The sequence below is a fragment of the Bufo gargarizans genome, chromosome 6, assembly GCF_014858855.1.
Source record: "Bufo gargarizans isolate SCDJY-AF-19 chromosome 6, ASM1485885v1, whole genome shotgun sequence".
NCBI lineage: Eukaryota > Metazoa > Chordata > Amphibia > Anura > Bufonidae > Bufo > Bufo gargarizans.
The window spans coordinates 305,104,290-305,131,210 of record NC_058085.1 but is presented as its reverse complement, the minus strand read 5'-3'; the positions used below and the strand labels follow the sequence as shown (position 1 = coordinate 305,131,210).

Below are 26,921 nucleotides of genomic sequence, written 5' to 3'. Positions count from 1 at the left end.
AAACAAGTGACAATTTCCAATGCATGTAAACAAGGTTGCAAAAATTTCATTGGGATACAGATTTCTGGGTGAAATCTGTGCCTAAATCCACCTGAAGAAGTGCCTATTTGCTGAAATGCTGAACATGTTGCGTTTCCCCAGTTCATGCCCAAATCCCTTTTTTACTATTGCAGTACCGCGGAGCAGTGGGTATCTGAAAATGGTTTGTGAATTAAATGTTACATAATGTTATTCTATTATATTGTAATGCCTTGCACACTCCCAGAATAGCTGTCACGAGGTAGCGTCACGGGTATTAAGATAGAGCAGCGGTGCACCCCCTGAGCTGCCACCGGTCCCCTGTCCCTGCCTACTTGCACTACCCACCCTAGGTGACGGGGCGCAACAGGGCGACAGTCCCTGACCTGAGTAAGTGCAAGCAGAGACATAGAGACAGCAGGGAAGTGGACAGCCAATGAGGGTAGCACTCCAGTAGACAGAGAGGTGGAACAAGCTAGGTACCACCAAAAACAGAACGGCGAGGCGGGTCAACTAGCCGAGGTCAGTCCAGGAGGTCACGTCAGTACGAGGGAGGAGACAGAGACAGATCTGAGAGTGGGCCGAGGTCAAAATCCGGGAGGTCACGTCAGTACAAGAGAAGAGGCAAAGACAAAATCCAAAAACAAGCCAAGGTCAAAATCCGAGAGGTAGCGTCAAGGTTCAGGGAGCAGGCAGAAGAGGTGTCAGGAAGCAGATCAAGGGTAAAATCCAAAGGTAAGCTTAATAACAATAATAATACACAGCCTAAGGGACCAAAATCACAGGCAACCTGTAGCCAGCAGGTTGCCTGTATTTATAGTGGGGAGTGAGGGTCATGTGACGTGGCCAGCGTCACATGACCGACAGACAGACAAGTCGAGCACCGAGTGATCAGCTCGGCGCTCAAGGCAGACCTAGGAGCAGGGAGCCTCCCAGCTAGCAAAGCTGCCCTGGTAACGAGGCCAAACACAGATTCTCGCTCCTGAAGCTAAGCAGCAGGTCTGCAGCTGATGGGAGACTGAGTGCGCCTTCGGCGCCCTGTTACAATAGCTTTGTATGGTAGTACTAGTGACAGAGTTAATTAACTCTGACACAGCCTTATGGAGGAGGTTGCTAGGTTGAGGCTGGGTCCACCCTAGCTCTAGGGGAATCTTAGGAGGGAGCTCAGAGAGGAAGGAAGCTGTTGCCTCATGCTCCTCCTGCTTAGGCCTCAAGTTCCAGAGACTCACAGATCTCTGTGTTTTTGTTGCACGATCTACAGCAAGAAAGAGAAAGTAGAACTTGGAATCGGCATGGCCACGCATTGGAGTCTGTAAGGTAACTTCCATTGAGGGCAATACAGACTTTACTGCTGTGGAAGGATGACTGTTAAGACATCCTATACACTTAAGAAACAATCAGTTGTATCATTCAACTTGTATGCCACAGTGCGCATTACAGGAAATAATTGCAAAAGGATAGTCTCCTGCCATAGATTCTACTGATAGAGGCTTTACCAAGATAAAAAGGACAGAGAGTCATAACGCCCATCCTTGCCTAAGTCCATACACTGCTATCAAAAGGAGCTAGGTCTACCAAAAGAAGAGAATGCAAGTCCCTGTCAGCAGGGTTGTCTTGGAGAACATTCCTGGATCCAAGTTGCTAAATGCAACAGTTGCATACTTGATACGGTCTTCATTTTTGCAAGACTGCTCCATGACCTGGTGCCTAAAAAATAGCTGAGTTATGGTAACTTACATTATACAGGGCATTTCTGTGCAGTTTTCTATAATTTACGTGCCAGAGCAAAGCTGGTCTTGAAAAATCCCCAAATTTGGGCTTTAACTGCTAATAAGTATGCGATACCTAATTGCTCCTTGGCTGTTACAGTTCTCTATGTAGATGCAGTGACATTGATGTATTTGGTGATTTGGACCACACAAGGTCTCAATAACAATATTGTACCTTAAAGAAAGAAATCAGCTTCTCTCAGAACTGCAGTCTTACCCTTTTTTCATTTCACACTTTAGGATTTTTCTAAAATGTTTTCACAGCTTTAATGTACAGTCTTTTTTATTCTATCCTGGGAGGTCTTCAAATATAGATAACCCACCTCAAAACACCTAGATAAACCTAAAGTCATCATGACATTTAATACACCACCAGTTTGTAATGTTTTTTTTTTCTGTATTTGTTTAATTTATGCTGCATCCATGATCAGTGTCTGAATTCTGTATGGAGTTTTATCATTTTTAATCTTCTTTAATAATGTAAGCCATATGGCTCCATTGCGCACTTTTAATCAAGTTGAAAATTAAAGTTAACAAGAAGCCTGCTGAGAAGTGTCACGTTGGGACAACCGTTTTGATCTTTCTCATAACCGATCGTAGCCTTGAAGACAGGTGACTGCAGAGCGATTTTACCACTGATGTGTGTCTACAGAAAATTCCATTTACTTGGGATGGAGTGACATCTAGTGGTAGAGATTGGTATTTGCACGTTTCTGTTGGAGATCATCAGTATCATTAGACCTGAACTGGCCCATTGCATCAAACTATGTAAATCCGACATGATTTCATGACGCTCCCAGGATTATTCATAAAGATTAAAGGAAGCTGATGAACAGCCTGCAAGCGAATAATCTGTGCATTCTGCAGCCTACAAGAATAACAAGATTTAGATGTTGTATCATTTTATTCTAAATGCTGTAGCGCATTATAATTTATACAAAGTATCTAAAAACTTATGAGATTAACCTAGCCTGTGTGCAAGCAAAGGGATCCTCTGTAATAATGGTTACAAAGGTCTATCTACTGTATACGTCTGTCTATCTACTGTACTAAAAAGAAAAAATCAGTAGCACACGGACGTTGTTTGTTTCCGTGTCCGTTCCATTTTTTTGCAGATAGGATGCGGACCCATTCATTTCAATGGGTCCGCAAAAAAGCAGGACAGCACACCGTGTGCTGTCTGCATCAGTATGTCCGTTCCGTAGCCCCACAAAAAAATAGAACATGTCCTACTCTTGTCCATTTTAGGCATTGTTCCAATGGATCCGCAAAAAAAAAAAACGGATGGCATATTGATGTCATCCGTTTTTTTTGCGGATCTGCAATTTGCGAACCACAAAACACATACGGTCGTGTGCATGTAGCCTTAAAGTGAAGATGGGTGCAATCCTTCCAAGACCGTTAGTTCTGGGTCTCACAACGTCAACTTTGCAATATATTTGGAGTGCTGCCGTTTTTTTGCAAAGTTATCTATCTATCTATCTATCTATCTATCTATCTATCTATCTATCCCATAGATAGACTAGACTATTGCCCAGTATAAAAAATATCAAAAAGGCAGCACTCCAAAATCAGTAAAAATGAAAAAAAAATTAAAAAAAATTTATTTACCCATGTGGAAACGCAACATTCCGGATCAACCTTAGAGCTTGAGAAAGGCTCTAGGGTTGAGCCGAAACGTTGCGTATCCAAATGGGTAAATAAAAGGGTTTTTTTGTTTTTTTTCTACAGATTTTGGAGTGCTGCATTTTTGCTATTATTTATCTATCTTATTCTATCTTTTATCTATCTATCAATCATTTGTCTATGTCTATCTGTCTTCCATTTATCCATATGAATGCAGTAGATTGGTATCTCTTCTTTAAGGCACATTGTGATGATCTCAGTTGCATTAGTAACATAACGGGTTGCCCCCTTTCTTTCCAAGAGTCATCTCTGTTCCTTCACCTATGCTAGACCAGTAGGGTTGTTGTCCTTCACAACTTTATACCAGTAAGAATGTCGTTTTTAACCCCTTCACTACATCAACCACCAGGAATTTTGGTTTTATCCTCTTTAGTACCCTAGAGGGCCTAGACCACCAGGAATATGACCATCAACCCCTTCAGCTCCTTAAACTACCAAGGATGTTCACTAACCTCTTCATCACCACCCACAGCTGGCCTAAACAACTACCGTTAGCTGCTGTCACTTTCTAGTAACTGTGAGACCTGATCTCATAGGCCAGGTCCACATTAATCTGGCTGTTCTTTATAGTTTCTCTACGGTTTGCAACAGAAACACCAGAGGGAAACCGATCCCAGCACTGATCCCATCGCTTCCTATGTGATCGTTCATAGCATCTGGCGCATTAGTCTTCTAGGCTACGGACACTTAAATGGCGCACTCAGGTGCACATACACATACAGCAGTGGTGTCCAGCTCTGGGCCTGACCATCTGGTCAGATGCCACTATTTGCACCTAGCCTCACACTACAGTATAGGTCTGGTGGTCCTCTAGAAGTCCGGCATTTCTCCTTATATGGAATAATGTACCTTATAATGCTTTTCTTTTGAAACTATTCTTTTGACTTCTGTCATTTATAGCTTTCGACATCCATTGTATTGCGGACTCAAGGGGACCACATGAATACATTCCCATGGGTAACACACGGCTCGGTCTCTGCAGCTCAAGCAATTGTCACAAAGTCTATGATAAGCTAGGGAATTCTATGCAGAGCAGATTTACTTCATTAAAAGACGGTCTTTATGCTAACATGTACATTGTGGTTTCCATGGAAACAAGAACCCAAAATTGCTGTACAAGACAAAATCTTGGTAAATGAAAATTTTGAGTTAATATTAGGAATATTGAGTGTTCATTTTTAAAGGAGTTTGCCAGGAATTAAATACTGATGAGCTTTCCTTAGGATAGATCATCAATATCTGGTCTGTTCACGCGATATCAAGCACAGCGCCATCCATTGGATAGTGGCTGTGCTTGGTATTGCACCTCCGTCCTATTCCCTCAAATGGGACTGAGCTCTATAAAGGCCATGTGTGTGACCAATACATGTGAGGCCACGGGCAAATGGTTCTTGTAACTATTGTGGTTTACTTAAACGTTTGATATTAAGCTGTCATGAAATCCGCATGTAATGACAGTCTGCTGCAGCATTTTTTGTGGCTCAATGTGGAAAACATATAATTGCCTAATTTCAGACTTCTCAGTGATAATGGTATGTGGCATGCTTAGGCCATTATTTAAGAGGCTATCTATCTATCTATCTATCTATCTATCTATCTATCTATCTTTCTATCGATCTCATATCTATCTATCTATATGTCTATTATCTATCTGTCTTTCATCTGTCTGTCTATCTATCTATATAGAACTGCCTATTCTTGTCCGCAATTGCAGACAAGAATAGGACATGTTCTATTTTTTTGCGTAGCCGCGGCCCGGAACTTTGGGGCCTAAGCCCGGAAGTTTGGGGCCGTGCTCCGGAAATGCGGATGCACATAGTGTGCTCTCCGCATCCATTTCTGCCCTATTGAGAATGAATGGGTCCGCACCCGTTCCCGATATTGAGGAATGGATGCGAACCCATTCGCGGACGTGTGAATGGACCCTTATGACGGATCAAAACACAATGCCTTTTAAAGGCTTCAGTTTTGATTTCCGTGTTATGGATTCCATTATTTTTCATTATAACCTTGTTAAAAGGGAAAGCCATAATGGAATGCATAACGGTGATGTAAACAAGCCCTTAATAATCCATTTTTTTCTGTCTTGAAGCTTTTGGGATGTACACTGCAGCACAAATATGAGAAGGAATATGTCATCTGTGTCCTTAGATCAAAGGTAGTAAAGTGAAGCATAGATGTATACCTGACAATGTGTGGCTCCTGCGTTCACAGAAGTGTAGCCCATGAATCAGACGCCTCACCCCGCCTCATGTATGAGGCACCCCTGGTAGTGTAATCTATGCCTGCAGAGGGTTCACTGTATGACAAGGGATGATCAGTGGGTATTTACTGCACGGGTTGTACAAAAATATGAAAAGATTTTATTGTATACAGTAAATCTCACCCTTAGGCATCTTAAAGGGGTTCTGCACTTTCATTTCACTGATCTATCCTCTGGATAGATCATCAGCTTCTGATCGGCGGGGGTCCGACACACGGGACCCCCGCCGATCAGCTGTTTGAGAAGGCAGCGGCGCTCCAGGAGCGCCGCTGCCTTCTCACTGTTTACCGCCGGGCCGCCCGCCCACTGACGTCACGACTTGTATCAACTAGAGTGGGCGCGGCTAAACTCCATTCAAGTGAACAGAGCTTAGCCGCGCCCACTCTAGTTGATACAAGTCGTGACGTCAGAGGGCGGGCGGCCCGGCGGTAAACAGTGAGAAGGCAGCGGCGCTCCTGGAGCGCCGCTGCCTTCTCAAACAGCTGATCGGCGGGGGTCCCGGGTGTCAGGACCCCTGCCGATCAGAAGCTGATGATCTATCCAAAGGATAGATCATCAGTGAAATGAAAGTGCAGAACCCCTTTAAGGGTTACTTTATAAACCTGCAAACCTGAACACAAGAACAGAATCTGTTTCTGTAATCCACACAGGGGCAGACTTATGAAAGTCCATAGCAACCAATCACATTGCAGCTTTCATTTTTCAGGAGCACTGTAAGGAAGGTAAGCTGTGCTATGATTGGTTGCCATAGGAAGCAAAGAAAGCATTTTCTTTTAGACACTCTCATAAATCTGCCCAAAGTCTTCCTCTGATACCCCATGTCCGCCCGGTCCTCTGCTGCGCCAATGTGAATATAAAAGTTACCTACTGAGCCACAGTCCAGCTCTGTGTCCACGCTACCAGCTAGAATTGCTGACTGTGTATCTGAGTACATACCTCAAACATAAGATCACACAGTATTATCACTATGAAGCGGCCCACACATAGTTTAACTGCTTAAGGACCCAATTTATTCCGTATGCCTCCTTGTATTCCGTAGCTTTACTTTTTTTTTATTTTTAGTTTTTTTAGGCCTTCTTTTTCCCGTCATATATTTTTATGCATCTACAAATATATGCACAGAATATAAATATATACATAAAAAAATCCGAATTCCACCATTGTTGCTTTTTTGCTGCCGTAGATAAGTAATTTTGTACTCCAAAAACTAACATAGTACATAGTAACATAGTACATAAGGCCGAAAAAAGACATTTGTCCATCCAGTTCGGCCTGTCACCCTGCAAGTTGATCCAGAGGAAGGCAAAAAAAAACCTGTGGCCTCATTCAGGCCCCTTTCACACGAGCGAGTATTCCGCTCGGGTGCGATGCGTGAGTTGAACGCATTGCACCCGCACTGAATCCTGACCCATTCATTTCTATGGGTCTGTTCACATGAGCGGTGATTTTCACGCATCACTTATGCGTTGCGTGAAAATCGCAGCATGCTCCTCTTTGTGCGTTGCGGTGCGATATTCCACGCAACGCAGGCCCCATAGAAGTGAATGGAGTTGCGTGAAAATCGCAAGCATCCGCAAGTAAGTGTGGATGCGGTGCGATTTTCACGCATGGGTTCTAGGTGACAGTCTATTCACTGTATTATTTTCCCTTATAACATGGTTATAAGGGAAAATAATAGCATTCTGACTACAGAATGCATAGTATAATACTGCTGGAAGGGTTAAAAAAATAAAAAAGTTAACTCACCTTATCCTCTTGTTCGCGTAGTTCATTCCCGGTCTGTTCTTTGCTAGCTGTGGGCTTGGGCTAAAGGACCTTTGATGACGTCAGATCACATGCTCCATCACCATGGTGATGGACCATGTGATTGGAGCATGTGATCTGACGTCACCACAGGTCATTCAGCCCAAGCCCACAGCTAGCAAAGAACAGACCGGGAACGAACTACGCGAACAAGAGGATAAGGTGAGTTAACTTTTTTATTTTTTTAACCCTTCCAGCACTATTATACTATGCATTCTGTAGTCAGAATGCTATTATTTTCCCTTATAACCATGTTATAAGGGAAAATAATACAATCTTCAGAACATCAATCCCAAGCCCGAACTTCTGTGAAGAAGTTCGGGTTTGGGTACCAAACATGCGCGATTTTTCTCACGCGAGTGCAAAACGCATGACAATGTTTTGCACTCGCGCTGAAAAATTGTGCATTTTCCCGCAACGCACCCGGCTCTTATCCGGGCAAAAAACATGACACCCGTGTGAAAGAGGCCTCACACTTCAGTGTTTGGTCAGTGATTTCCATCAGTGATTTGTGAGCCAAAACCAGGTGCAACTCTAAACACAGAACAGGAGCAGATCTTTCCCTTCTACCTCATGTCTGTGGAGGCTCCACTTCTGGTTTTGGCTCAGAAATCACTGATGGAAATCACTGACCAAACACTGAAGTGTGAACGAGGCCTGTGAGGTAGAAGCCAATTTTCCTCACTTTAGGGGAATAGAAATTCCTTCCCGACTCCAATCAGGCAATCAGAATAACTCCCTGGATCAACGACCCCTCTCTAGTAGCTATAGCCTGTAATATTATTACACTCCAGAAATACATCCAGGCCCCTCTTGAACTCTTTTACTGTACTCACCATCACCACCTCCTCAGGCAGAGAGTTCCATAGTCTCACTGCTCTGACCGAAAAGAATCCTCTTCTATGTTTGTGTACAAACCTTCCTTCCTCCAGACGCAGAGGATGTCCCCTCGTCACAGTCACAGTCCTGGGGATAAATAGATGATGGGAGAGATCCCTGTACTGACCCCTGATATATTTATACATAGTAATTAGATCTCCTCTCAGTCGTCTTTTTTCTAAAGTGAATAACCCTAATTTTGATAATCTTTCAGGGTACTGTAGTTACTGTAGCCCCATTCCAGTTATTACTTTAGTTGCCCTCCTCTGGACCCTCTCCAGCTCTGCTATGTCTGCCTTGTTCACTGGAGCCCAGAACTGTACAAAGTACTCCATGTGTGGTCTGACTAATGATTTGTAAAGTGGTAGGACTATGTTCTCATCACGGGCATCTATGCCCCTTTTGATGCAACCCATTATCTTATTGGCCTTGGCAGCAGTTGCCTGACACAGTTTTTTGCAGCTTAGTTTGCTGTTTATTAAAATTCCTAGATCTTTTTTCCATGTCAGTGTTACCAAGTGTTTTACCATTTAATAAGTACGGGTGACTTGCATTATTCCTTCCCATGTGCATAACTTTACATTTGTCAGTGTTAAACCTCATCTGCCACTTCTCTGCCCAAGCCTCCAATCTATCCAGATCCCTCTGTAGTAGTATACTGTCCTCTTCAGTGTTAATTACTTTACACAGTTTCGTGTCATCTGCGAAAATTGATATTTTACTATGCAAGTCTTCTACAAGATCATTAATAAATATATTGAAGAGAATAGGGCCCAATACTGACCCCTGAGACACCCCACTAGTGACAGTGACCCAATCTGAGTATGTACCATTAATAACCACCCTCTGTTTTCTATCACTCAGCCAGTTACTTACCCACATACAGACGTTTTCTCCCAGTCCGAGCATTCTCATTTTATATACTAACCTTTTATGTGGTACAGTGTCAACTGGTGTAGAAAATGATGACTGGGATATGCCTGGTAGTCCGCTCTCTTCCCCGCCCGTGCTACGCCTCTTTTTTAGACCTGTTGGCAAAGTGGCGTAAGAGGGGGAAAAGTTATGGTACACAAATCCTATTCCCTAGTGCAGGGATCCCCAACTTGCGTCCCTCCAGCTGTTGCAAAACTACAACTCCCAGCATGCCTGTAAATCCTACAGCTATAAGCCTACAGCCGAGAATGATGGGAATTGTAGTTTTACAACAGCTGGAGGGCCGCAGGTTGAGCATCCCTGACCTAGTGTGTAAAATATTTAAACAGTTAGATTACAGGATAGCCACAATTGTGCATACAGGAACTAAAGAAGTATTATTGTCAGAATATATCAGTTAAAGGGGCATCCCCACCTTCTAGAATATGGCAAAATGTTTTGACCTATTATGCAAGCCCCTTAGGAGCTGGAGTGGAGGACGGAAGGGGTAGTGGCTCTGGCTGCAAAAGTCTATCATGGTGGCTTTCCATAAATCTTTGTTCCGTAGTGCAGTTATAGGAGGGCATACCCTTTCTTCACCTTAAGGGCTCATGCACACGACCTTATGTGGATCCGCAAAAAACGGATCCACAAAAAATACAGATGTCCATGTGCACTCTGTATTTTGCGCAACTGAACAGCTGGCCCCTAATAGAGCAGTCCTATCCTTGTCCGTAATACGGTCAATAATAGGGCATGTTCTATTGTTTTGCGGAATGGAAATATGGACATACGGAAACGGAATGCACATGGAATAACTTCATTTCTTTTTACGGACCCATTGAAATTAATGGTTCTGCATACGGTCCGCCAAAAAAAAACGGAACAGACACGTGAAGAAAATATGTTTGTGTGCATGAGCCCTAATGTTGGGGCTCCTGCCTGATTGTACTTGGGATACCCTTTGTATTGTGGTTTTGGGAGTGGTTGCAAGGCATGAGATGTTGGTGTTCTGCCCAGCAAATGGTGCTGGAGTCAGTAACTAGGCCAGAGGTAATAGAATAAATGTCTCTCTTTACTGAAGCTTGCAAAATGGTCAGCACCTGACTTCCAGTTCGTCGGCACAGGAAAGGAATCACTCCAATGGAAATATAGCAAAAAATCCCAGCGGACGCTCTTTGTCTTCAAAACATCTCTTTCTTTATTTCATCAATGCAGATAAATATTGAGGACGCGTTTCGGCCGTATCAGCCGTCATCAGCTCATCTCTTTACTGAAGTGCATAATAAGGGTTATATCGCTTTCAACAGTCTCGGAACACAGTTCCAACAATATACTGTGCAAATAGGTGGGTCTGTATCTGAGCCGAATGTGGACCCAAACAACATTCGTGTGCACGAGGCCTTAATCAGCAGAATATGTTACTGGATGACTCCAATGCTTGCTCATGCAGATCCTGGAACTTCCGCTCACTCTCTTGAGTAGTGTAAAATTGGGTAGATCTTTCTCTCAGTAATCTTCAGAGATGGTGCTTCTCTGGTCCTCTGAGGAGGGAGCACATGTCCACATGTCACACCTTCTTCTGATAGCTTACACACCAAACTGACTAAACTGAGCTAGGGCTAAAGCTTAGTCCACACCCAACTTCCTACATGGCCTCTGTCAAGGTTGGTTAACCCTGTAGGACCCATACATGAACCATACTGGGTATACAGGACATTAAATCACAATAAATAACATGAAATAGCATGATAAACATTAGAGAACAAACCTATTTGCAAGTTCCCAAGTCTGGAATACTGCACATAGTTGTCGACAAAATTCAAGATCACTCTCAAAACAACCAGGAAACACCTAAAAAGCGCAAAATCCACTGCTTCCAATCTCCTTTAAGGCCTCATGCACATGACCGTGGTGTGTTTTGCGTTCCGCAAATCGCGGCTCCGCAAAACACGCAATTTGCGGAACGGCACAGACAGCCTTCAATATAAATGCCTAGTCTTGTCCGCAAAGTGTGGACAAGAATAGGACATGTTATATTTTTTTTGCGGGCCATGGATCGGAGCAACGGATGTAGACAGCACACGGAGTGCTGTCCGCATCTTTTGCGGCCCCATTGAAGTGAATGGGTCCGCATCTGAGCCGCCAAAACGGCAGCTCGGATGCGGACCCAAACAACAGTCGTGTGCATGAGGCCTAAGTTATATCTCCTTGTTTTCTGGGACTGTGGGCAGCTATACACTCTGATTGGTAAGGTACTGTCCACTGGTACCCCTCCTGAGCTACCTACTGTGCAGATCCATTTATCACTGTGAAATGCAAGTGAATGGGACTATGCTCTACTTCCCTGTACAGTGATCGAAAGGATCCAATATCTTGGAGCCCAACACCTCCCCGCTGTTAATAATTCACTCCTCTCCTGGCCGTCTTTTTTTTTCTAGTGAGCTGTAATCTCGGGCGTACTAGAAAAAGGATAGGAATGAATAATTAACAGCGGGGCGGTGCTGGGCTCCGAGATAATGGTTGCGGCTGGACTCCAATGGCCAGAGGGACAGCCCATTGGGCTCCTTACAGAGGTAATGAATAAAAGCGAGATGGGGTAAGACTAGTATATTTTAAACAAAATCGAGGAGACTGATGTGATGATGTGAAAAGCTCTGTAGCTAAAATCCGGATGACAGAATCTCTTTAAGCTGTATTCTTATCATGCTTTTGTCCAAAGTTTAGCTCACATATATGATATATACGTTAAACAGACACATCCAATGGATGCCTTACAGTGGCATCTGTCACCATAGGGTTCCATTGTATAAAAAAAACTAGAATAATATACTTTTTTCATCCTTTTTTTCCCAGCGTATATGTTAAATGTCAGACAAAAATGTAACTTGTACAGCCTCTTAGACAGTGCCTCGGGACCACCAATAAAATTTATTTTGGGGGTCCACCGTACGGATACATTCAAATATTACCAGCTCACACAGCAACAAGATTCTACCAGATGATTGAACATGGGGGTCCCTGCAGCAACTTTGAAAAGGTGGTTCTTGGGGAGAAGAGGACACTGGCAGCTTTCCTCTATACCTAGAAGTCATCTCCGCTCTAATCCTGTCTATAATAATAAACTGGGAAGTTTCTTTAATAAACTATTAGGTTTTTTATATGAACATAGGCTGAGGTGCTGTACATTGAAGCTATATATATAGTGCAGTAAGTCTACTGTGTTACGTGCCACTTGTGCAGGGGGTGGGAGACTAGGGGCCCCCCTTGCTCAGGGGCCGACCGGGGGATTCACCTGTGCCCCTGTGGGCCAGTCCAAGCCTGCCCTTAGAGACATTTTTATGCCTGTGCAGCTTTTTGTCTATTGAACAATTCAGAACATTTTATAATCCAGCACCTGCTGGTAGCCATGGCTGCCTGCTCTTACTCGCTCTCCATATGTCTTAGACATACACATTCCTGTAATTCCTGTCCAATGGTAACCTAATTAACTTATATTTAAACTTAGAGGAAATGCCTGTGTGTATTCATGGAATTTATTCCGAGAAAAGCAAGCACCCGGGATGCTCCTCATATATGTTCAGTATGGTATTTCTAGGGGACATATGCTGGGTGAGGAACATACATGGAGATGTTTCAAAAGAAAAGCATATGACCATGTCCACGGTCAATGCTTCTAATGGGTGGGTGGAGCGAGGCCATCACTTCTGTACTAAATATACCACATTGCTCATTGGGATATTTTAGTTTTATACTGACTAGTGCTAAACCAGTGACTCCTGGCAGACACACAACTTCACAGAGTGCAAGCAGCATAAAGAAGCAAATCGGTCTAGTGAGAACGGGATTGAAAGCTTGGTCTTTTTGGCTACACTTCCGGAACAAGTGTTTCAAAATTTGCCAGGATATGTGCGAAATAATTAAATCCAGATGTTTGCATGGTTCTCGTGACCCATCCTGTTCTCATGAAATACCTTCTTCGTTTTCTACACAAGTCTGAACCCTCCGCTAGAAGTCAAAATAATTGTCACCCTGGAGGCTTGACACCATGTAGCACTAAATCGCCACCTTGCATGATGAGAAACTGTGAATGAAATTCTACTATCGAATCTTAAGTGAATGTGAGGCTGAAACTTCTCGGACCAAACCAGAGACATTCGTTTGTGGAAATTATGCACAGTCCTTTGGGTTCCCCTTCACATGTTCACGCTCCTAAAAGACTTTTATTTTTTTTTATAAAAAAATATAGATATGAAGCCGAGGCCGCCTTCTTTGGTAATCTCAAGCTAACGGACTTTAACATCATTGATACTCTTGGTGTTGGGGGATTTGGAAGAGTCGAGCTGGTAAGTGAAAACTATTCACTTTAATGCATGTAACGTCTACATAATTCGAAGCAGCCATTTTGTAAATGTATATTAAATGGATTTGATATTACTGGTAACACAAAAAATAGATTCCGTCATTTTATGGGTCATAATATAGCTGCATTCAATATGATACAGCATTATTAGAAATATATATTTTCCTAAAATTTCCCACAAAATGATTGCCATTGAATTGAAGTATGAGGTGCTTTAATTTCTAATGCTTTATAAGATAATATTGTTGTATGATATAACTATGAAAATAGAATTTTATATATATATATATATATATATATATATATATATATATATATCAGTTATGTTCATTCATTTTTCTGAGAAATTATATTCCTGAAATTCCTTCTTATCATTTTTAAGATTGAACTTTATTGTTTACATTCAGAAACTGTATACCTGTCCTGATCATGTCCATCTGATATGGATACAGAACTCTGATACACATGATGGGTCAAGTACCTGCTATGTGATCAGAATGGGTTTTATTCAATAGAAGTCTATGGGCTTGTCTTAATTCCGTCCTCTGCAGCAAGGATAGAGATCATGCTATGCCAGAGCTTCCCTTTCCTCGTTCTAAAGCTCGTGGGGATCTCGGCACTTAGACCCCCACTGATAAAAACTTCCATTATAAAATGATTCAACTCCATAGCAATGCATTTTGTACATAATTTATTAAAAATGTATATGTACTGTATAATCTCAGTTATAGTATGGTCATAGGAGTAGTGGGCAACATGCATCAGTAGTGGTCAATCCGTGTGCATGTACAGTGCTAAACTATTACATATAGTTATGCCATGACCAAGGTACACTCTATGGTATGTATGTCCACTGCTATTGCATTGTTATTATAGAGCTATAGGGTTCTATACAGATATAATTGATCCCTGCAATAGACAAAGTTATTTTTTCTATACAGTGACGTCTCTATAGTCCTGATGGTCATCCCCAATTACATGGGAATAAAAAGGATTAATTTGCTCTGATCTTGGAGTTGGTAATATCAGGCCATTGCAGTAGATTGGTAATGAGCAGTGATTGATAGCAGTGCTGAGGATTTTTACAGGAGGAGTTCCTGGTATGCAGTACAGCTGGAGAATGCCAGGAACTCCTCTGAACAATGCAGCGTGGTGTAAACACAGCAACTGTGACCAAGGGAAGAGGAGACATGGTCTCTAAATTAGACATCCACGCAGAAAGAGGCACCCCTGGCTGTAATCAATACTCAATGACAAAAGTGCAGTAGCGAAGGGAAGGCCTTCAATGACCAATATTAAAGGGGGTAATAATATGGTGACCAGAATAATATCTATTTATTTAAAGGGAACCTATCACATTGAATATGCCATGTGAGGTGCAGGTTGTACCATATTTTTGGACTATAAGATGCACCACACTATAAGATGCACCTAGGAATTGGAGGAGGAAAATAATAGCAGACCCTAATCAGATCCCCAAGCTCCATCAGCCTCAGATCAGCCTCCCATTAGAGCCCACTGTCTTCATCAGCCTCAGATCATACCCTCCAGCCTCCATCTGCCTCAGAGCAGACCCCTATCAGACCCCCATCTGACCCCCCGGCCTCCATTAGCCTCAGATAAGCTCCCATCAGCCTCAGATCAGACCATCCAGCCTCCATCTGCCTCAGAGCAGACCCCCATCAGACCCTCAAGCCTCCATCAGCGCCAATACAGCTCCTCATCTTACCTTGCTTGCTCCAGTTGGTGCGCCAACTCTCGCCAACTGCTTCTTCTGGCCTGCACTGCACTATAACCTGACGGCACACAGCATCGGGTCATAGTGAGTGCTTACTTGCACCACGTCCTGATGCTGTGCTCGGTCAGGACACAGTGCAGAGCAGGGGGGTTATGTCACGGCAAGTGGGGATAAGAGGAACACCAAGTAAAAAAACAGCAACAGGTAAACAGACTCAAAAGGCTTCAAAGCTAGGGAGGAGGGAATGGTAACCTCCTAACAATCCATGAGCCTCTCCCTGACTGCTGACAGTATGAGCAAGTCTAGATGGTGAACAAACTCATACGCTGGAACCTAAGCCCTGCTGACAAACCCTAACTTAGGGAGCGGGGAATGAGACAGCCTATACCTTCCACAGTGAAGGGACCAGCGTCTCCCTGAGAACTAGAAGCAACACACGCACAAAGGAGAAAACAGGAGGACTTAGCTTGAGACAAGAGGGAAGTAGAGGATCCACAAACAACCTGTATAGAACTCCAGACATAAAATATCAACCGCAAAATCAGCAGTAAAAGGAGTACTTAAATGGAGCCTCCTAAACAGCTAACAAGCAGAACCTGTGGAGAGGTGGGATCCTGCCCACAACAACAAACAGAAAGGAAACACAGAAAGACCTGTCAGATAGACTCACGTGGTGCAAGTCTATCCGATCTTCTCAGATCTCTCATAGGGCAGACAGTGACAGGTTAGTACAGCCAGCGCAGTACTGCCCCCCCCCCCCCCTCCGTGCCTCCTGCATGCTGATGACTGCTTCCATATCATGTCCACCTTAAGTGTTTCCCAAACAGTATGATGTTTCCTTAAAGGAAATGTGTCACCAAAAATGTTATCTGCCAGTTCAAACCAGATAGTAACATATCTCCTTTTTTCTAATCTTTTTTTATTTTCTGACTGTAGATTTTGTTATTCTATTTACTGAACATGATTATGGGGGAAGCCATCCTGCCTGAGGAGTTCTTAATAGCATTTACACAGCATTAAAAAATTGCTTTACAGCAGCCTCATGGGCCATAGACACAATAGACAGGAGGGTACTCTATTGACTTACATGGGCAAGTTTTCTAGGCATGTTCTGTGCCCTGTGTAGAGGTCATTGTACAAGGAAAGAATAGATAAACTCTGATAATCACCTATTGTGAATGGTGGATCCTGTCTTATCTATACACAGAGGTGATACCATTACAGGCAGGACTAGAATGAGTTAGCTGCAGAGAAAGTGCAGAAAGTGATGCCCCCCCTGAAATACCCCCACAGAGTTTCTGCCCCTTTCCCACACACAGAATGATGCTCTAACTCAGGGATGCTCAACCTGTGGCCCTCCCGCTGTTGCAAAACTACAACTCTCAGCATGCCTGGACAACCTACAGTTGTAGTTTTGCAACAGCTGAAGGGCCGCAAGTTGAGCATCCCTGCTCTAAAAGTATCCTCACAGAATATGATGTCCCCTTAAAGGGGTTTTCCAGGAATTGATAATAATGACCTATCCTTAGAATAGGTTATTATCACATCGGCAGGGATTTGAGTCCGAACAGCTGTTACAGGGAGCTGCCAGTGAGCGCAGTCGGCACCCGGTAGATTTCCGTACATTGGTACTGCTTGGTATTGCAGCTCAGCCCCATTCAATTCAATAGGGCTGAGCTGCAAAAAGCACTGACTATACTACCCTTGGATACATATTTTTGCACTTGCACTTTATATGTATGAATTAAAATCACCATACACCAAAAGCCTGTGTAAAATTTTAAATGTTCTTAAATTATGTGAGGCCAGATTTTTGTAACTCTAGAAATATTTAATAAAATTGATGATTATTTTAAAATATATTCAGTGGTGGAGTTGTGATTTGTGAAAAGTTTGATCTATATATTTAAGTATTGGTTCCAATAATGGTGATATTGGGTCATTGATACAGTAAAAAGGGAAGTATTTATTGGTTGTTTATGAGCTGCAAAAAGGCCATGTGAATGATGTATGGTTACATTACTGTACATGGCCTAGGACAGGGATCGACACCCTTTGGCACACCAACTGCTGAGAAACTACAACTCCCAGCATGCACACATTTTTGGCATTTCTTGTAACTCCCATAGAAGTGAAAGGAGGATTCTAGGAGTTGTAGTTTCTGAACAGCTGGAGTTCGGGAGGTTGCTGATTCCTGCTGTAGAAAGAGGCTGCTACTCTCACTGCGTACCAGCCTCTTCTAAAAGCTGATTGAGGGTCCTGGGTATAGACCCAGAGGATAGGTCATCAATATAAATTTTAGAATAACCCCTTTATGTAGCTCCAAAACAATCATGCCCCCTTAAGTGCCATCCTCACAAAGTGATGTCCCCTTAGGTTTCCCCCATTTAGTAATGCTCTATATTGCCTCCAATTTAAATACTCACCTCACCCACTTTCCCTCGATGTAGAAAGTGTAGAGGGTCTGCTCCACTCTTACTATCTGCTGCTCAGCAGGCTTCATGTTTTACCATCATATTCAACTGTATCTGTGTCCTGGGGATGCAGATACAATTAAAAGTGGGACATGCATGGTCCAGACAGCTGAGTTGGGTACCCCAGGCCTAGGGAATTGTTTGCTCTTTGTGTTAGATAGCCCATGCAACTTTTCACAGAGTGGTCACCAACAGCAACAGGCTGCTAGTGTATGGCCATTTTATAAGCGTGGCACCAGAATTAAGAGGCAGGGTACTAATAATACAAGTCCAAGGCCAACTTTTTTATTCATGTCACCTCTTACTCCATGTGTAACATACTTCCTATGATTTAATAGGGTATATACTGGTGAAACTCCAAAAATTTAATATTGTGCAATGTTCATTTATTTCAGTAATGCAACTTAAAAGGTGAAACTGACATATGAGATAGACTCATTACATGCAGAGCGAGATATTCCAAGCCTTTATTTGTTATAATTTGGATGATTATGGCTTATAGCTTATGAAACCCCAAAGTCACAATTTTGAGGTCCCCTTTGCTCAGGGGGTATGAATTATTTAGCTGACTAGAGCGTGACACTTTGAGCCTAGAATATTGAACTTTTTCACAAAATTCTAATTTTAAGCTGCATTAATGAAATTCCTTTTAATTTGCATTACTGAAATAAATGGACTTTTGCACGATATTCTAATTTTTCGAGTTTCACCTGTATGTATATATAGATTTAGCTCACAAAATTGCTACCTCTTCTTAGTTGAGGTGAGGTGATAAGAATACATTTCATTTAGCAACCTTGCAGGATCTTTTCGAGATTGGCACTAAGGATAACATCTCCAGTTCAGTAATATCCTGTTCCAGGCAGCATCTTACTTAAGACTTGAAAGAAGAGATCTTAGATGTGTGGCCATTCTATTTTAAAGACATGACCCAAGGGAAATCCTCGGCATCATGTAACACTTGTTCAGTATTATACCCTGAAGTCTTAACTTGGGTGCTTCCCCGTCTTGTAGACATAAATAAAACCTAGAAATGTAAAAGGTCAGACAAGATAAGAAGCAATGAGCTTTGGTGACAACATACTTTGCTGCAACTAATCCAATGTCAGGTGTTTTCATAGATTCTGTCATGGAACCCTAAGTAAGCAGCAAAGGATTGATAAATCTTACAAATAAATTGGTTTAGAAAAGCTGGTTGCATTATTAGGCTTTGGACCCAATAGAAACATCTAGTCCAGTGTTTCCCAACCAGTGTGCCTCCAGCTGTTGCAAAACTACAACTCCCAGCATGCCCACACAGCCAAAGTCTGGCCGGGCATGCTGGGAGTTGTAGTTTTGCAACAGCTGGAGGCACACTGGTTGGGAATCACTGATCTAGTCTATCAACAATGACAACTATGACTGAACCCACAATGGCATGGAACCTATCACCATGATCTTGGACTTTTACCTGCAGTACTTCATGACTAGTACTGCAGATAAAGAGTCCAGATCACTATTTTCTATCTTCCTTCTGCCCCGCAGCTCCCCCACTCTTTAGTGCTTATAGCTGCAGTGGAAAGCATTGTGGGGACTTCTGTGCATCTAAACATGAGTCCTCTCCACTATGCTGGCACAACACAACAGTCCTGACTGTGTACTTCAGTGCAGCTTGGAGCACTGGCAGCAGGGAAACAGTAGAAAAAAATTGAGATTTGGGCTCCGTATCAGCACTATTAGTCAAGGTTTACAACAGATAATAGTGCAAGATGATGGTGACAGTTTCTCGTTATTATGGCTTTCTGACCAAATAATGCGATGGCATATAAACCTGAGCTCCTGAACCCTCACTGATCTTGAGAATGAACGGGGCTGCAGTGTTGGTTTACTCTGGAACCCTAACTATTCCTGAGAATGAAGGGGTCACAGCGTTGGTCCACCACTATGTCATCTTTACCGTCTGCAGGGGACTCCATCACAGTCCCATTAAGTCAAAGCCAGGAATGGATCCAAAACTAAACAAAACTGTAAAGAAAGGAATATTTCGGGATTATTTGCATCCACTCCTGTGTTTGACTCAAAGAAGACTGCAAGACCAGTAAATGTAATACCAGCCTTACTAATAATGATTTAGACTGCAGATTGTGCACCTTGCACTTTGCTCCCAGTATTGGCCTGGGTCACCTTAGGTAGTAATGGAAAGAAAAAACTATGTCCAGGAATCCAGAAAAAGTGCAGAAAAGTATCAGTATCTGTGTTGCCCCATGATATATGCAGTGAATAACCACAGTATTCAAAGACAAGTCTTAAAATACTAGTTGGTTCTTCTTTGTGATGCTTACAGTACCTCTACTCTTACACAAATAGATTTATACATTAAGTCTTTTTTTGAAGCCATTCTAGCCATGCCTCATTTACACCTCAGTGTTTTGGTTAGCGATCTCCATCAGTGATTTTGAGCCAAAATCACAATCACTGATGGAAATCACTGACCAAACACTGACAAGTGAATGAGGCTTAAAGAGGACCTTTCATGGGTCCAAAGAATATGAACTAAGTAGCAGGCTACATAGAGCGGCGCCCAGGGATCTAAGTGCACTTACTATTATTACTGGGTGCCGGTCCATTCGCCCACTTTGGCCCCCGGTAATTTCTCAAAATTTGGTGCAAGTAGGAGGAGATGCCAGTGTCTCTCCTTCTCCCTGACAGCAGTGCTGTCCAATCGCAGCGCAGAGCTCAGAGCCAGGGAGGTTTTTTCCGCTACGATTGGACAGCGCTGTTGTCAGGGAGAAGGAGAGACACTGGCGTCTCCTCCTCCTTGCACCAAATGTTGGGGCTCAGAGCAATTCGCTTGAACTGTGCTGAATTCAGAGTCCTTATCTGGCCTCTCTTGGCAGCTATATGACTGGCTCTTCCTCTCGGTCCATTTCTTCAGTTTTGCAGTCCTTGCTGCATCACTGCTCCTGCCATGCTCACAACAGGGGATTGTCTCCCACAAAAGGCACAGGGCTCCCTTAAAAGGAATGCCCTCATCTAATTGAACTGTCTCCCCTCAGTAATGACACCTGGGGCTGTTCTTTGCTTTTGTCATTCCGAGACAGAACGGAACTCAATCAGTGCTCAACTTAATAAGGGAAACCAACCTATACCAACCAACATCATTTGCTGCATGTGCTACAACAAATTTACAAGTAACATATAATGTGGTGGGCTACATGTGGGACATGCCATGCCAACCCAGGATGGCCAATGGCTGCACAATTTTACCACAAAATTGTGCGTCTATTGGCTGCTGTGGGTGAGCATGACCAGGTCGCAGCATCTGATCTCACCCTAAGTAGATTAAAAATACAGTGCAGCATAAAATATGCATAAACTGAGCAACAGCTTTACCCTGGGAGGAAACGGAGTTCCATCATCTTACATAGTCACATCAAAACATTTCCAGGACTTATGGGCACTACTTACCTAGTATTTATATGTACTGATAAACTAGCAGTGTTCGTGTTTACTACTGTACTACTAACGTACGCATGTAATAGTGTACTATTGACCTGGCATGCATTTATGTGCACCACCTACCTAGCATTTACTCATGTTTAATACTTACCTAGCATTTACAGTACTCATTTTAATCAGTGTTCAGCTAAGCACTCGAAGCGGAATTCAGTCCGAAGTTTAGGAAAACTTCCATTCACAACGAATCAGAATTTCCTCACGCTTTGTGGGAACAAATCAGTTTTTGAAAGTAAGAAGCGCAGGATCTGCAGATAGCCAGCCCCTGTGGTGTCACAGCCCTATAAAACCCTCATCCCGTGCTGTCTCAACCATTGTCCTGTGAGCTGAGCATAGGGAGAGACATGGAAAACGCTCATATGCAACAGTGTTGCTGAAAATGAATAATAAGTACTAGAGCTTTTGCAATCTTTTGGGCCAGCTTCAGGATTTAAGGTTAACACTGACAAATGTGAGTTATTACCTTTGTGTAGCCAAATCCCAGTGGCAAACTCGCATATCACCTACCTAGGTATCAAAATAGGGAAAATACCCAGTTCCCTGTATAAGCTGAACTATATCCCATTATTTAAAGCAATAACCAAAGACCTACGGAGATGGCAACATCTTCCATTGTCCCCAGCAGGTAGATGCCACTTACTTAAGATGGTATGTCTGTGAAGGTTCTCATTTATCCAGGTCATGGTATATCTGTAAAGAATAAATCAAGGCAACTGTGCTATGGGATCGCCAGTCTCGCCTATAGTAGCGAACCTGTATTTGGAGGAAGTAGAAAGGAAAGCCCTGACCACTTTCAAGGGAATTACACCGAGTCATTGGTTCAGATATGTGGATGACACTTGGGTTAAAATTCATAAACAAGAGTTACAGGCTTTCACCGACCACATCGACTCAGTGGATCATAACAACAATTTCACGCGGGAAGATATGCAGAACAACAAACTGGTGTTTCTGGACTGTCTTATAACAGTGGAAGAGGGAAGGAAGCTGGGAATAGAGGTCTATCAAAAACCAACACACACAGACCAGTACCTGCTATTTGATTCCCACCATCCTCTAGACCACAAACTGGGAGTCATCCAGACTCTACACCACCGGGCAGAGAAAATCCCCACCAGCACAGATGCCAAGGCGAAGGAACTCAAACACCTCAGAGGGGCACTTAAAACTTGTGGGTATCCAGTTTGTGCCTTTGTCAAAACAGAAGGAAGGAGAAGAAAGACCACCAAGACTACCAGTGAGGGCGAGAAGCATGACAGACGCAAGAATATGGTTATCCCATATGTAGCTGGGGTGTCTGAGAAACTCAAAAGGATTTTTAATAAACATCACATTCCTGTTTGCTTTAAACCCAGCAACACACTGAGGCAACAACTGGTTCACCCCAAAGACCCAACGCCTAAACACAAGATGGACAACATTGTGTACGCAGTCCAGTGCAATGAGGAATGCTCAGAACTGTATATTGGCGAAACAAAACAACAACTACATCAGCGTGTGGCTCAGCATAGAAGAGCCAAAACCTCTGGTCAAGATTCAGCCGTGTACTTACATCTAAAAGGAACAGGTCACACCTTTGAAGACAGACAAGTACGTGTTTTGGATAAGGAGGTCGATTGGTACAAACGAGGCGTAAAGGAGGCCATCTACGTAAAAATGGAGAAGCCAAGCTTGAATAGAGGTGGGGGGGGGGGGGTTAGACACCTATTGTCTGCCACATACAATGCTGTCTTGACACCTTTTTCTGGGAAGTCTTTATCACCTACTGACTCCAATTAGGATAATGGAATCAACACCTTTGACCCCATGCTGGGTATAATTACCAGATGTGGATTCAGTTACATATTTATTCCCAGAATTTTTGTACAATCACTCAGAAATGAGAAAGCTCGTTGGAAGAAGGTGTGAAACGTTTTCAAGAAATCTACAGTACGTCCAGTTGCCTTGATTTATTCTTTACAGATTTAAGATGGTATGTTTCCCAAAATTGCTCTACCCTCTCCAAATGATACCAATGTTGCTGAAACACTCAGATATCAAGGAGCTCCAATCGACCTTTTCAGTTTTTTTGTGGTCAGGGAAAAGATCACGAATATCTTTGACTAAACATATGTTGCCTAGAAGCAAGGGGGGCCTAAATATACCCAACCTGAGACTTTACAATATTTCCTGTTTATTTAGACATTGCATCGATTGGGTGCATCATACCCACCATTACTCCAACTATTCACTAGAACACCTGGCATCCCTGTACGAGGAGATGTGCTTTGCCAGCTCACTTAAAATCCTTGATTATTATCAGAGACACCATGATAGCTTGGAGGGAGACATGTAAACTGAGTAAGAGGCCTTTTCTAGCCTCGAGAGTAATAGGACTTTGGCAACACCCAGAATTTCCTCAATGGATGCAAAACAAAATGCTTGAAAAATGGAGACAGGAAGTAATAAACACTTTTCTAGATCTCCTACAGACTTTGGAGGGTAGATATCTTACATTCTCTGAAATGTGTTGTAAATATAATCTTAGCAAGACACAATTTCTGTCATAGCATCAGGCAATTCATTTCTGCCGACAAAGACTACTAGATCTCACCACAGAATGTAGTAATATCTCTCTGGTAAACTCATTGGGCCCTGCAAACACCAAACAGTCTCTCTCATACATATATCAGAGAAAGCAGGAGGCAAAAAATATGAGGCCACCTTGTTCAAAAAGTAGGAAAAGAAATGAAAGATTAAAATAGCAACTGAAGACATCCTGAAGGGGTGGAATAGGGTATGTAAAGCAGTTCCATGTGAGAGGTGGAGGGAATCCCACTATCGCTTATTGCATTCAGCAATATATGCATTTAATTTTCCTAGTAAGACCGACAATCCTGAACATCTTAGGGCATGCCCAAAATGTAGATTAGAGAGGACAGATTTGATGCATTGCATCTGGCAATGTTCTTATGTACAGCATTTTTCGAAGGAGATGGTGGAATGAATTGGTGGGATTTCTCAGCTGTTTTTGTATTGTCTGTTATTTATATTTCCATTTATATCTCAATGGAAAATGAAAAAATATGTATCACCCATGCTATTGTACCTGTCTAAATTATTGAACACAATAAAAAAAAAAAAAATAGAAGAAGATAAATAGAAGAATATTGAAGAGGGAGAGTGCAGGGAGAGTGCAGGGAGAGTGCAGGGAGACTTAAGCTGCATTAGTTTTATTTATTCCTACATTTACTTATTCCTACCATCAGCTATAAATGTAATTCAATACCAATAAGATGGAAGCCTTTATTATTCCAATGCCAGTGTGCCAACCAATACCATCCAGTCTGCACCCCTAGGGGGGGGGGAGGACAGGTCTTAATAATGCCCATCCTCATCTTTTGCTGGATTTACTTCATCCAAATCATCCTTCAAAGTCTCCAATGTTTAGAAAAGTCCGCAAGATGCAGAGAGAGGAGGAGCTGGATGTTCCTGATGACATATTCTCATGGATATCAGATGTTGTGGAAAAGGAAGAAAAGCAGATGGCAGAAGAAAGGCTCCCACCTGTAGGGCAGGGGTTGGTGAAGTGTTTACTTCAAATAACCGTGCAGGAGATTGTAGGCAAGAACAGCAATAATATTTATAATGTCCCCCCACCTAACCAGCCAAACCCCATATGAGCAACAGCCCCTGTTTAAAGCTGCCGTGCGGCCATTAACAATGAAGAAGAACTGTACAGTGTGGTCTTCGTTATTAAATGAAAGGCAGCTGCAGGCTAATTGGCCGCGTGGTTCTTTACCACAGCATGGCCACAACCCACCCGCAGCACAGCCGCTCTGTGTGGCCATACCCTGAGGCAAAGCAATTTATGACAAATTAATTCATAACAAAGCAAATTTCTTGGCTAACTTCGGTTGCCAAAATATTTTTTTTTAAACTTCACTCTCTTATTTTAATACTTATCAATCATTTACTGTTGTGTACTAGTTATCTAGTATTTACTCATGTGCACTGCTAACCTAGATTTACTCATGTGTGCTACTTATCTAGCATTTACTGATGTGTACTATTTACATTTGCATTTACTTATGTGTACTACTTGCCTAACATTTACCCATGTGTACTGCTGCTAACCTAGTATTTACTCATACATGCTACTAACCTAACATGTACTCATGTGCACTACTCACCTAGCATTTACTCATGTGTGCTACTTACCTAACATGTACTCATGTGCACTACTCACCTAGCATTTACTCATGTGTGCTACTTACCTAACATTTACTCATGTGCACTACTCACCTAACATTTGCTCAAGTGTAATGCTAACCTTACATTTACTCATGTGTGCTACTTACCTAACATTTACTCATGTGCACTACTCACCTAACATTTACTCAAGTGTAATGCTAACCTTACATTTACTCATGTGTGCTACTTACCTAACACTTACTCATATGCACTACTCACCTAGCATTTACTCATGTGTGCTACTTACCTAAAATTTACTCATGTGTGCTACTCACCTAGCATTTACTCATGTGTGCTACTTACCTAACACTTACTCATGTGCACTACTCACCTAACATTTACTCATGTGTACTGCTAACCTTACATTTACTCATGTGTGCTACTTACCTAACACTTACTCATGTGTACTTCTTAGGCTGGATTCACATCACGTTTTTCCCATCCATTTAATGTATACAAAAGACATATATGTTAGCTGATACCAATACAGTGGCATCTGTTCACTATAGAGTTCCATTGTACAAAAAAAACAAAAACGTATATATATAATTTTTTTACCATTGTAAAAAAAGTATTGTTTTTTTTAACCAGATTGTGCAGGATACAAGAACGTGGTATGCTGCATTTTTGTATGCTTATTTTTCTAACGTATGTATATGTCAAACAAAGGCAGAAAACTTTGACCCAACCTTACCTAGCATTTACTCATATGTACTGCCTACCTAGGATTTACTTATGTGTACTTCTTACCTAGCATTTACTGACATGTACTGCTTACCTAACATTTACCCATGTGTACTGCCTACCTGGCATTTACTCATGCATACCTCTTACCTAAAATGTAGTCATGTGTACTTCTTACCTAGCATTTAATCATATGTACTGCCTACTTAGCATTTAATCATCTGTACTACTTACCTAACATTTACTCATGTGTACTACTGTTGAGCGCGAATATTCAAATAACGACTTTTAATCGCGAATATCGGCACTTTGAGAATTTGCGACTATTTAGAATATAGCGCTATATATTCGTAAAATAAAATATTCATTTTTTTTTTTTTTTAACACAGTACACATCAGGTGATCATCCCTCCCTTCTTATAGCTTGTGGGCCAGTGAGAAGGCTTTGTCACAGCCTAGCAACATCCCTAGCAACCAATAGGAACGTTGCCTACCCCTTACTATATAAGAACCTTCCTAGCAGCCATTTTCTAACGTTTATTGCAGTTATGAAAGAGACAGCAGTGTGACTGCTGTGCTCTGTGCTTTGTTGTATTACATTAGA

At 42.3% G+C, this 26,921-nt stretch overlaps 1 protein-coding gene across 3 annotated transcripts in view; it reads left to right on the top strand.

Annotated features, from left to right (window-relative positions):
- PRKG1 (protein kinase cGMP-dependent 1) overlaps window positions 1-26,921 on the top strand; it is a 1,133,286-nt gene that overhangs the window by 1,077,769 nt on the left and 28,596 nt on the right. For all 3 annotated transcript variants that reach the window (XM_044296555.1, XM_044296554.1, XM_044296556.1), the window contains exon 10: window positions 13,580-13,676. In XM_044296555.1, coding sequence (XP_044152490.1) covers window positions 13,580-13,676 — 97 coding nt within the window. The remainder of the gene's footprint in view (window positions 1-13,579; window positions 13,677-26,921) is intronic.